A 13,521-nucleotide genomic window follows, 5' to 3' on the forward strand; every position below is an offset into this window, starting at 1 on the left:
TCACTTTATACCGCACTCTGTCGGAGCAGTGCTGCCAGGATAATCAAGCACACAAACCACCCAGCCAACACACTTTTCGTCCCTCTTCCCTCTGGGAGAAGGTTCAGGAGCTTGAAAACTCGTACGGCCAGATTTGGGAACAGCTTCTTTCCAACTGTGATAAGACCGCTGAACAGATCCTGACCCGGATCTGGGCTGTACCCTCCAAATATCCAGACCTGCCTCTCGGTTTTTTTTGCACTACCTTGCTTTCCATTTTTCTATTTTCTATTTATGATTTATAATTTAAATTGTTAGTATTTACTATCGATTTGTAATCCAGAGAGCAGGAAGTGCAGAATCGAATATGGCTGTGATGATTGTACGTTCTCGTATCAATTGTTTGGCGACAATAAAGTATAAAGTATAAAGCATTTGGTTACCAGAGGAGTAAAATTCAAAAGGATGATATTATTTTATTTGCCTTGACTGTTTTTTGCAGCAATTTATTTGAATGAGGACTTCACATACAAATTTTTAAACTTGTTTTATGAATTCTTTAATAACTTATTAATGTCATTTTTGTTGAACTGCGTTCAATACATTTAGTTAAATGGATGAATTAGATGCAAGGAAGTCTAGTGAACAATTCCCAGTCTTCTCCAGCAGATGGCTTTCCTAGGCCTGTGCGAGGCCTCAAACTCACACTGAATAGGGCAGGAGGAGAGTGAGCAAGTGTTTCAAATCAGTTTCATTCTGCACTCTTTTGGAATTTGTGCAGTTATTTTGGAGTCGTTAATCTTACAAATTGATAGTCTCTCAGCATTGGCAAGGACAATGGATTTCAGAATCCGTACGACTTCCTTTTCTTAAAACAGGGATTAAATGCTGCAGTCTGAGATCTTAGGTCAGGAAGAAAACTTTTCCCTTGTCAACATTTGCTTTTGTCTGGACAAACTAGAAGGAAGTGACAGAACAGCAAGAAGTCTTTCTTCACCGTTGCCTTTGTTGCAGCTGGAAAACCTCCCCTGGAACAGGTTCCTTTTGTTTTTTTTTATTCAACAAATATTTCTGACAAGACTGGTAGTTTTAAGTTTATTTCCTGAGGGTGTGGATACTCTGTTAAAGTTTAACTTGTTGTTTCCAGGATCGTACTTGATGTTGATTGAAAAAAATGGGTAAATTCCTGTCAAAGATCTTTGGAAACAAAGAAATGCGGATTTTGATGCTAGGCCTGGATGCAGCCGGGAAGACCACTGTCCTGTACAAACTCAAACTGGGACAGCCCACCACCACCATCCCCACTGTAGGTTTTAACGTGGAGACAGTGACGTACCGGAATGTGAAGTTCAACATCTGGGATGTGGGTGGCCAGGACAAGATCCGACCCCTTTGGAGGCACTATTACACAGGCACCCAGGGGCTGATCTTCGTGGTGGATTGTGCTGACCGGGACCGCATTGACGAAGCCAGGCAAGAGCTCTACCGCATCATCAATGACAGAGAAATGCGCGACGCCATCATTCTGGTATTTGCGAATAAGCAAGACCTGCCCGAGGCCATGAAACCTCACGAGATCCAAGAAAAGCTGGGACTGACCAGGATAAGAGACCGCAACTGGTATGTCCAGCCTTCCTCAGCAACCACTGGTGATGGACTTTATGAAGGGCTGACCTGGCTCACTTCGAACTATAAGACTTCTTGAGAAGAAAGTTCAAACTTCACAGACTCGCCCAAACTCATTGCTTTCGGCTTGGCGGAGTGGACATGGAACCAATTCAAATGAAGAGGAGCTGCTTTTAATGATGTAGCCAGGATGTGATAAATTGCTTCTGCCTTGTGCCATTGAGTTTATTAGCAGGAACTGCAAAGTTAGCCAACAGTCCAGTGAAAGCTGCCTTTATTACATTCTCAGTATAAGCTATAGGAAGAAAATCTTTTACTAATTCATTTCAGGAAAGTTGATGGTTATAAAGTTCATCAGAAGATTGGTAAAAAGCCAATCACTTACACTAAATGATTGTTTTATCTTTGTGTTCCAACACTTAAATACCACGTAGCGTTTAGAATTTAGTTCAGAAATTATGTTAAATTACAATTCCAGAGTTTTTTTTTCAAGTTTTGACAACAGAGATTTGATGTTTTTATCTGATAATATAGCAGTTGGAATATATGTTCTTATTATTTGGAGAAGTGAGAATTGACTGAGATTAACACTTCTGTTGTTATGCAATAATGTATTGGAAGCAGAACATTGTGGTAGTACTACTGTTTTGCTGTACTTCTGTAACATCAAGTTGAAAATTAACAATATATGACAAAAGTTATATTTATTTTAATAATTTTCTTGCAAATACGCTCTTAATGCATAAAATATTGTGATTTCCCAATAAACCAGGAAATTGCATAATTAGAAACTGAATTAGCGTACTTCATTTCTGAAACCCTAGATTATTGCTGAGTTTCATGTGCAATGCACTATTGGTTTTTCAGATGGTCCTGGTATTTGCAAATAAGCAAGACCGGCCCGAGGCCATGAAACCTCATGAGAGGTTTGCCAAGCCTGGGATTGTAAATGGACACTTAAAAAGAAATCAGCAACGTGCTTGAGCCAGATCACAAAGGAACTCTATTCAACTACTGTCAATTTGAAAATTTTGAGATTACCAGGCACTCCACAAAGGTGCCCTGAAAGTAACTTAATCAGTATTTGTGCAGTTAAAACTGGTCTGCAGTAACAACAGAATGGAACACTAAATTTCTGGAATCCTTTCAATGAAAAGTTCCTAGTTTCTCTCCCTGCAGAAGCTGCCTGACCTGCTGGGTTTCTCTGGCACTTTTTTAGGACGGATTTCCAAGTCTGCAGCTTTCTGATTTTCATGAGGCTGTCATTTCAAATATTGCTTTATTTTGTTCAAAGTCTTGTGTTTGACACATACACAGCTGGTCAACAGTTGCTTTGTTGTGTTCAAATCCTAAAGGGACTTTTTTATGGCTTATTAAACTCCATTTATTGATTCAAAGGTACCATGGAAGTAGAGGACCACCTGTTTGTGTAAAGTTAGTAAAAATAGAAGCAGAAAATATTTTACAGAATGGTATTAGGGAGGAGGACTTGAGTCAAATGGGGAACTGAGCGGTTCACTTTAGAGCAGAGAAGGTTAAAAGATGAAACTGAGGACCTTGGATCTGAAATGTTCACCACTTCTCTCTCCATGATTTGCTGGGTGTTTCTAGCACTTTTTCTTTTAAATTACAGATTTCCAAGTCTACAGCCTTGTGATTTTCATTAGGCTGAGAGGAGCTTGACAGAAGTGGTCAAAATTATGAACGATTTAGAATGAGGAACGAGAAACTGTCCCATTGGTGGAGGAATCCAGAACCAGAGAACATAACCTAAAAGTAATTAGAAGAAGGCAAGGGGTGAAAGAAGGACATGTTTCACACCACGAGTAGCCAGCACTTGGGGTCCCGTGGCTGAGAGTGGACAGAATGGAGTCAATTGTTGCTTTGAACAAGGAACTTGAGGGAGAAGGAGAGTCACAGAGCTACAGTGAAAAGGCTGGGCAATGGGTGGGAGCAGAGATTTCTCTGCCAGAGACCCGGGATATTTCTGACGGGCTGAACGGTCTCCTTTTTTGACTCTTATAAAAATTTACAACAGGTATATGGATTGCCTCATTTGAGCATTAATTGACATAGTGCGGCACTCGTTCCCCATCTCTACTGATCTTATAATCTTAACTTTGATTCAGAATCAGAATCAGGTTTATTATAGACCATAAGACATGGGAGCAGAGTGAGGCTGCCATTGATTATTGAGATATGATGTGAAATTTGTTGTTTCGTAGCAGCAGTACAGCGTAATACAAAAAACATACTGTAAATTATAATAAAGTATATATATTTAAAATAAATAAATCGTGCACAAAAGAGAGTAAAAAATAGTGAGTTCATAGGTTCATTGAAATTGGCGGAGAGGAAGAAGCTGTTTCTAAAACACTGAGAGAGTGTCTTCGCACTCCTGTACCTCCTCCTTGATGGTAGCAATGAAAAGAGGGTATGCCCTGGGTTTTGGGAGGCGGAGGTCCTTAATGATAGATGCTGCCTTTCTGAGGCATTACCTTTTGAAGATGTCCTCGATGGTGTGTCACTTGAGGAAGGCATAAAGTTGAAGGTGGAGGATTGTGTAAAAGAGCCCAGGTTTTTCCGTTTCTCCAACCCACTCTGTGACCACTGAATCAATCACACGTTGTTTCTATTTGCACATGAAAATTTGTGGATATTCATCATGTGGTTTAGAACAGCAGTATCCAGATTCTAATTTGGATACCTATGAAGAGTCTCGGCCCAAAACATCAACTATTTATTCCTCTCCATAGATGCTGCCTGACCTGCTTGATTTCCTCCAACATTTTGTCTCTGTTACTCTAGACTCTCAGCATCTGCAGCACATCTTCTAAATTCCAATTTGTCCTCAGGAGACTTTATGAGAATTAATTTACTCCCGGATATAACATTTAAGGAAATTATCGATATTTTAATAAGTTCTAAACCTATTTATTGGAACAGACTAGGCAATGGCACACACCCCACCCTGCAAAAACTCATTTCAGGAAGGTAGCACCACCACCCCTGCCCCCCGCAACCCCATATCCACCACCACCCCCCCATCGACCTCCAAGGGTATATGTCTCAATGCTAATAGCTAAATGCTAATGCTTTTCTATTACTTTTGCAAACTTTCTTTGTACTGTGATGTGGCTTGCTTGTCAGATTTGAGCATTTTGCTGGAAGTCTCAACCTCATAGCAGTCTTTGTTAATGAATTTGTTAATTTTGCAAGACATCAGATTCGCAAGTCTTTTGTGAGACAGCTGACTTCTGAATTCTGTCTTAATGTGATGCACCATGCTGAATGCCCTTTCTGCATCACATTTAGAATTTGGCAGCACCAAAAGCAGCTTCATCAACTGGCAGAGGTCTTTGAATCTCAACTGCCCTGTGCTCACAGATTTTACTTTGGACAGCTTCCCCCAGAACCCAACAACTAGCAAACTTTTGTAGTTTGGCACCAGTCCTTCAGGGTTAGTTGAGACATAATCCAGGACTTCCATGTGGAGCTGTTCTCTTGCATCTGCCTTGATCACATTTGGAAATCTCTCTGCCAAAGGCAATATCTGCTCTGGATTCACCTCATCTTGGCTCTCTGTATTGACCACTGACAGATTTTTCAAGGTTTGGTCTCTCATTGGGAACTTCTCCAAGATTTTTTGAAAGCACTTGACATAGAATCCTCTGGCATCTTTGAAGAACTGCTTTGTCTTGTAAGGGGGATCTCTTGTGCTTCCTCGCTTAGCAACTGCCTCCTTGCCAGGTACCCAGTAAAAAGCTGTTCATCTGGGCGGTGAATTTCAGGGTTGCTCACATCTATCTCCCGAATGTCCTGTTCTCTCAATATCATGGAGTCGTTTTTTTATTCTATTACAACTTTAAGCAAGTCTACAGGGAGTTTGGCCTCATCACGTAGGACATCAATAGAGTAGCTCCTTAGCAGCTAGCCAGCTAGTTTAAATAACGTTAGCTATGCTAATGAACGAATGACACCTGTTAAACTCACCTCAACATGTCCTTGACATTTTAACCCACCATGAGTAATAGAAAAGTCACTGTTGCAAACAGTGCAGCCAGCAACACTGTCATTATTTTGACCCCTATTAGGCAGGGGTACACTTAAGTGTAGTCTGGGGTGACGTACGTTTATTGTTTTCTATCTTTGGAACACTCTGCCATGATGCTGCAGGACACGAAACTGAACTGATGGACAATGAAAGAGAGAGAGAGAGGTCGACTGTAAAGCCTGCCCCCCAGAGAAAACTGATAGGTCCACTTAGCACAAAGAGAGACCAATCAGGATGCTCGCTCTGTCTCTGTCTCTGTCTTTCTCTCTCTCTCTTCCTCTCCCTCTCACTCGCTCTCAAAAAGATCGATTTCCTGGATATAGTATTGTATATAATTGATGGGCATCAGGGAGCCGCTAACAATATGTGGGAGAGTCCCGGAACTTCTGGGAGAGGTGGGATGTCCGCAATGGACCATTGAGAACTGAAGTCAACTGTGGCCAGACCAAAATGATAGATGTCTGCCTTGTCGATTGGCTGAAGCCTTCCTCGGTGAGATGATTTTGGAGAAGACATCAGACTGTAAACTGCAACGTGAACTTTAGAAAACGTCACTTGCAGGTTAAAAGCTTGTCTGAGAATGGGGGGTAAGGGAGGACAGGGGGAAAGGTTGAGGGGTAGAGTGGCGGAACAGAAGGGAGAAGATAGAGGGGGAGGGATTTACGCGACATTGCGATATCTTGAAGAATGATGGACATTTGAGTTACAAATGCTCTAATGCACAGTACAGTATGACCACAAAACTCAGAACAAAATCTATTTCATTGATATAACTAAATGGGTATTTCAATTATGCTTACTACTATGTTCTCAGTATGTTTTCTAATGTGATACAATCTACTTATAAATATACAAATGAAGATTCTGTAGTGAAAAGATTGAAAAGGGTTTTGCCATTTTTAGGGACTCTGTTAGACTAATAACAGTCCCCATGGAACAAAAAAACTAGTCAAGTCCTGGCACACTAACAGCAGGAAAAGTGTGTATTTTTACCAACCCCATGTTTGCATTCAGAATCAGTCCTCCAGTGTACTAATATTGAAGATAAATATCTTAACAGATGATTGAATTTCCTTTGTGTGTGTGGTGATGGAAATGTTTAACCTTGTCGAAAGAAATGAAGTTTTATCATAACGTTGGCATTTACACACTGAATGTATTTTCGTAGTTTTCTACTGCTGAAGCCCATCCACTGCAAAGTTCGACATGTTATGCGTTCGGAGATGCTCTCTGGCCACCACTGTTGTAATCCATGGTTACTTGAGATGTTTTCTGCCTTTCTGTAAGCTTGAACTAGTCCAGCCATTTTCCTCTGACCTCTCTTATTAATAAGGCATTTTCACCCACAGAACTGCCACTCACTGGATGCTCTTTGCTTTTTGCACCATTCTCTGTAAACTCAAGAGACTGCCATGTGTGAAAATCCCAGATCAGCAGTTTCTGAGATACTCAAACCACCCCATCTGGTACCAACAGTCATTCCACGGCCAAAGTCATCCCCATTCCGATGTTTGGTCTGAACAACAACTGAACCTCTTGTCCATGTCTGCATGCTTTTATGCATTGAGTTGCTGCCACTTGATTGGCTGATTAGATATTTCTATTAATTAGTAGGTGTACCGGTGTACCTAATAAAGTGGCCACCAAGTTTACTGCCATTATCTACAGCTCAGTTTTAAAAAAAATATGGCAAGTGGTTACATGTGAATGAAGTGACGATGTTAAGGTGAGGACTGGCTCATTGGTATCTTTACCATGAATTGGCGAGCAGGGGTCTTTTCTAGAGGCCAAAGCTCAGAGAGCAGGCAGACACTAAATCTCACAGCAAGCTTACAGCTCACCCTCCAAAGGGTCACAGAACATGATAAGAATGTAGCAAACTCAGGTCTCCGTCAGCAAAAATTAAATAATCACAGGACAGCAACTTAACAGCAGGAAATGACAACAGATACCATTCAGGATGTACTGACTACAGGGCAAACAACAAAACCAATTACAGAACCGAGCAGATTCAGGGAGTCTGTGAGTGAGACCAAAATCAGCGCAGTTTTGACCCCCTTTTGGGATTCTCTCTGTAGATTCACTTGCTGACTTTCAAATCTTAAATTTAAAACAATTCTCTTTCTCTCTCACCATAAATTAAGTGATGCAAGGTATTTCTGAGTGACATGAAATTGGGCAATCTTTATATTTTAGCCAAATCTATTCATTCCACCAAATATGAAACTTTAAATTTACTAAATTCTTGTGAACTGTGGAGTAAAAAAATATCAGATTTGAAATGAAACTACACCCTCATATTATTACATTTAGCAGTGAAACCTTTCCCAGGGTGTTAAGCTACTAATACAGCAATGTTTTTTGTGTTACATCCAATGCCACACTCTCTTGCAATTTTCCCTTTAGGTTAGATCTGAGTACAACATATTCAGCTTACCATTACATTAGGAGAACTTTCAGTCTACAGCGACTGCATCAGCGTACACATCCTGTACAGTCTATATCACTTCCACTGAAGTGTCCATGTGCAAACACAAAAGGGAATACAATCAAACAATTTCTTTTTGTTACATTGTGCTGCACTTCCTTTCATTTCTTCCTATTTTATAAGTTTAAGTCTAATCTCCAGATAAGGTCCGACAATGATTCTGCACTGTACATCAGCTGAAAGGAAAGTATGGAAAGTTTAGTTCTATATCATGGTAAAAGAGACAGTTACAGGAACCATACAAGATAGTTAAAGTTAGGCAAGTACACACAACGTTACTTATCATGTAGATCTGCGGTTCCCAAAGTGGACGATATCACCCTCTGGGGGTGGTGGGAGTTTCTTAGAGGGTGGGGGGCGCTCCGTAGCAAGCGGGGCAGCTGAGGGATTGCAGGCTTAATCTAAGAAAGGAATTACTTATTATAAATGTTTGATCTTCAATTGTTCTATTCCTGACCACTTGTAATGAGGAATTAACAGGAAGGATGGAGGAAGATCTGATCTTGCTTCAAAATTACTTTGAGCTGAAGCCCAGGTACAAAAATATCACATCAAAACTTTTGGTGGTAGGAAGGAATTCCTGAACAGAATCCTGCATTGTGGAAAAAGGTCAAAGTGTTCTTTATAGGCGTTCCAACATTATATTTAGTGGAGTGTGGTTTCACTTCAGTCACCCAACTTCCTTCAAAGCTAACAAACAGCTTGCAAATTACTGACCGTGGAGATCTGAGACTCCTGACTGACTTCAGCCTGATGCTGAGAAGCTGATATCACTACACCAAGCCCATCCATCACAGAATCAGAATCAGGTTTATTATCACCGACACGTGATGTGAAATTTGCTAACTTAGCAGCAGCAGATCAATGCAAAACAAAACCTAGCAGAGAGAGAGACAGAGAGAGAGAGAAAATAAATAAAATAAAACATAATAATAAATAAACAAGTAAATCAATTACTTATATTGAATAGATTTTTTAAAATGTGCAAAAACAGAAATACCGTACTTTTAAAAAAAAAGTGAGGTAGTGTCCAAAGCTTCAATGTCCATTTAGGAATGGGATGGCAGAGGGGAAGAAGCTGTTCCTGAATCACTGAGTGTGTCTCTTCAGGCTTCTGTACCCTCCTACCTGATGGTAACAGTGAGAACTCATTGAGAGGTGAAAAAGCAATGAAACAGTGAATAGTTAGACTACTAATGTACACTCTAAAATTGCTGATGAATATTGTTTTTACTGTAATTAAATAAACAATTTTATTCCCCTTCAGCCCTTTATCTTTCCTACCCACCTGGCTTCGCCTATCACCTTTTAGCTACCCTGCTTCCCCTCCCCTCACCTTTTTATTTTGGCATTTTCCCCCTTCCTTTCCCATCCAGAAGAAGGGTCTTGGCCTGAAACATCGACTGTTTATTCATTTCCGGAGACACAGCCTGACCTGCGAAGTTCCTCCACCATTTTGTGTGCATTACTTTGGATTCCAACGTCTGCAAACTTTCTCATGTTAACAATTTTATTTGTAGCTTTAAATAGATTTGAATAATTTTTTTTGCAATTGCTTGTCACTGCTTTGAATTTGCAGTTTCTATTTTCTTTCACTGTGCATCGTAAATCAAAGTTTTTTATAGTTTTATGTAATGGCTGGAAAGGGAGAGGGAGGCGCTGGGGGTCAAGTTTGGGAATCACTGATGTAGATAATATCCATGGTTTGGATCCTCATTCAATTTTACTTCCTCCATTCAGGACCGTTGCAGAATTTGAACTCTGGGTACAGATTTTGTATTTCCACATTACAGTGTTGGTTTTAGCAAAGCAGATCGCCCTCTTCTCCCAGGTTTACTCTCCCACTCTCCATCAGTCATGGGCAGAAAGAGACCAGCTAAGCAAGCCGTTACTCATACTTTGTGTTAAAAAAATACTGGCTTCTGGTTCAGCTGCAACCAAATACAAGGAAATCTTGTGTTTGTTCTTAACATCTGTGGCAATGAATTCCACAGATTCACCACCCTCCTCTGCCTGATGAAATTCCTCCTCATCTCTGCTCTCAAGGGATGCGCTTGTATTCTGAGGCTCTGCCCACTGTTCCTCGGCTCTCCCACTATTGGAAACATCCTCTCCACGTCCACTCTATCCAAACCTTTCAATATTTGATGTATTTCAGTGAGATTCTCCCTCATCCTTCTAAACTCCAGAGCCAGTAGTCAGTCCTCATACGTTAACCCTTTCATTCCTAGGATCATTCCTGTAAACTTCCACTGGACCCTCTCCAGTGCCAGCCCTTCCTTCCTTAGATAACGAGCACAAAACCGCTCACGGTACTCCAAGTGCCGTCTGACCAAAGTCTCAACATGACATTCTTGCTTCCTCTTGCAATGAATGCTAACGTTGCATTTGCCTTTATTAATACTGATTCATCTTACAAGTTAGCCCTTATGGAATCCTGCACTCGGACTCCTAAGTCCTTTTGCATCTCCAACTTCTGAATTTTCTCCCCGATTAGAAAGTAGATGATGCCATTATCCCTTCTACAAAACTGCATATGCACGTGCCTACTTTATATTCCATTTGGCAATTCTTCGCCGATTCTGCCAACCTGTCCAAGTCCTTCTGCAGATTCCCTGCTTCCTCAACACTGCCTGTCCCACCAACCATCAGGCTTTCCTTCCACATGCTGAAGGTGAGCAGATCGGTAGTTCGTTCGCCAGTGTACATTACAGATAAGGGTAGAATCTGAGAAGAGTTGATAGGAATATGGGGAGAATGAAAATTGGGATTAGTGTAGGTTTAGTGTAACTGAGTGGTTGATGGGAGAATGAAAATTGGGGTTAGTATAGGTTTAGTGTAATAGTGGTTGATGGGAGTATGGACAGAATGAAAATTGGGATTAGTGTAGGTTTAGTGTGACTTAGTGCTTCATGGTTAACGTGGTCTCCGAAGGGAACTATATAAACTCCTCACAGGCAGTGCCTGAGGTCAGCAAGTTGCTGGAATTGCAAAGCAGCACCTCCACTCACCGTGTCCCATGTCCCTGTGCAAACAAGAATGTTGGGAGCCTGGAAACCTAAAATAATATGACCAATTGAATTTTAAAATAATAGGGCTAATTGAATTTTTAAAATAACAGGGCCAATTGAATTTTAAAATAATAGGGCCAATTGAGTTTTAAAAAATGATTTAGTTACCTCGAGGCTGGCAGATCATTGCATTTGAGCTCAAATGCTAAGAAAGTGTTCAGTTTATCAGAAAACAGAGACTTCCTCAATATATCACAGGGAGAATGGACAGAATAGATGACGTGGAAAGAAAACTCCTTCATCTCAAGCTGCTGACCTATTCATCTCCAAAAGTCAAAGGGAATATTGTGGTCGTTTCAGCTGGATGGAGGCCGAGACGACCTGCATTTGGCTCAACAGAAAGTTAGTGAATCAAATGAGAACCGAAAGCAACAAATCTGTTGTTATCTCTCGATCCTCTTAGAGATAGCAACACTCGAGAGCAATACAGCTATCTGTGTGCAAGACTTCTTAAATTACACACATAAAAGTTGCTGGTGAACGCAGCAGGCCAGGCAGCGTCTCTAGGAAGAGGTGCAGTCAACGTTTCAGGCCGAGACCCTTCATCAGGACTTCCTTCAGTTAGTCCTGACGAAGGGTCTCGGCCTGAAACGTCGACTGCACCTCTTCCTAGAGATGCTGCCTGGCCTGCTGTGTTCACCAGCAACTTTTATGTGTGTTGCTTGAATTTCCAGCATCTGCAGAATTTCTGTTGTTTGCGTTTAAACTTCTTAAATTATATGCGTTAGCTGTCATCCAGCACCGAACACCTTCGCCTGCTGTGTCTATGCTGACCACCAAGTCCTACCCTATATCCACTCAGTCAAACCTTGGAATTCCAATCAACCACTATTCAGAGCAAACTAATGGATAACTATCATCAATCAGTGTTTATTTTTGATTAAGATTTCAAAACCTGTCGTTAATTCAGATGAAAGAGTTCCCCAATCTACCTACCACCTACTTCATCATAGCTCCCATCGACAAATGCCCATACTCCAAATAGTTATGCAATAGAGATATCATTTTCAGGGTGGATTTTCCATACTACAGGAATTACTTCAGACTCCCATGTATCAACTGAAGCCTCTTACAATAAAGACCAATATATCACTTACTTTCTTAACTGCCAACTACGTTCTATAAACGACCTGGATGAAGAAGTGGAGGGATGGGTTAGTAAATTTGCTGATGACACAAAGGTTGGGGGTGTTGTGGTTAGTGTGGAGGGCTGTCAGAGGTTACAGCGGGACATCGATAGGATGCAAAACTGGGCTGAGAAGTGGCAGATGGAGTTTAACCCAGGTAAGTATGAGGTGGTTCATTTTGGTAGGTCAAATATGATGGCAGAATATAGTTTTAATGGTAAGACTCTTGGCGGTGTGGAGGATCAGAGGGATCTTGGGGTCCAAGTCCATAGGACGCTCAAAGCAGCTGCGCAAGTTGACTCTGTGGTTAAGAAGGCGTACAGTGTATTGGCCTTCATCAACCATGGGATTGAGTTTAAGAGCCGAAAGGTAATGTTGTAGCTATATAGGACCCTGGTCAGACCCCACTTGGAGTACTGTGCTCAGTTCTGGTCTCCTCAATACAGGAAGGATATGAAAACCATAGAAAGGGTGCAGAGGAGATTTACAAGGATGTTGCCTGGATTGGGGAGCGTGCCTTATGAGAGTAGGTTGAGTGAACTCGGCCTTTTCTCCTTGGAGCGACGGAGGATGAGAGGAGACCTGATAGAGGTGTATAAGATGATGAGAGGCATTGATCGTGTGGATAATCAGAGGCTTTTTCCCAGGGCTGAAATGGCTAACACAGGGTGGCATAGTTTTAAGGTGCTTGGAAGTAGGTACAGAGGAGATGTCAGGGGTAAGTTTTTTACACAGAGAGTGGTGAGTGTGTGGAATAGGCTGCCGGCAATAGTGGTGGAGGCAGATACAATAGGGTCTTTTAAGAGACTCCTGGACAGGTACATGGAGCTCAGAAAAATAGAGGGCTATGGGTAACCCTAGGTAATTTCTAAGGCAAGGACATGTTCGGCACAGCCTTGTGGGCCGAAGGGCCTGTATTGTGCTGTAGGTTTTCTATGTTTCTATGTTTTAGTTTCATAGACTTCAGTAACTGAAGAATAAGAAAGATAGAAGCAACACACATAAAAGTTGCTGGTGAACGCAGCAGGCCAGGCAGCATCTATAGGAAGAGGCGCAGTCGACGTTTCAGGCCGAGACCCTTCGTCAGGACTCAAACAAGAAAGATAGAAACTCACTTGAGCATCAACACTTCCCAATCTCCCCATAAATAAGAGGCGTTTAATGCACAAGAGATTC

At 41.4% G+C, this 13,521-nt stretch overlaps 1 protein-coding gene across 1 annotated transcript; it reads left to right on the forward strand.

Annotated features, from left to right (window-relative positions):
- The first annotated feature begins 722 nt into the window (after nt 1-722).
- On the forward strand, nt 723-2,340 carry LOC134350174 (ADP-ribosylation factor 6-like). Its single transcript, XM_063055145.1, has 2 exons — nt 723-1,016; nt 1,127-2,340. The coding sequence occupies exon 2, from the start codon at nt 1,154-1,156 to the stop codon at nt 1,682-1,684; it is 531 nt and encodes a 176-aa protein (XP_062911215.1). The 5' UTR covers nt 723-1,016; nt 1,127-1,153; the 3' UTR covers nt 1,685-2,340.
- The last annotated feature ends 11,181 nt before the right edge of the window (nt 2,341-13,521 follow it).

This window comes from Mobula hypostoma, chromosome 8 (assembly GCF_963921235.1).
Source record: "Mobula hypostoma chromosome 8, sMobHyp1.1, whole genome shotgun sequence".
Taxonomy (NCBI): domain Eukaryota; kingdom Metazoa; phylum Chordata; class Chondrichthyes; order Myliobatiformes; family Myliobatidae; genus Mobula; species Mobula hypostoma.

Bases quoted from the DNA above. Each gene is read 5' to 3' on its own strand.
- LOC134350174 (XM_063055145.1), top strand. From the start codon at position 1,154: ATGGGTAAATTCCTGTCAAAGATCTTTGGAAACAAAGAAATGCGGATT.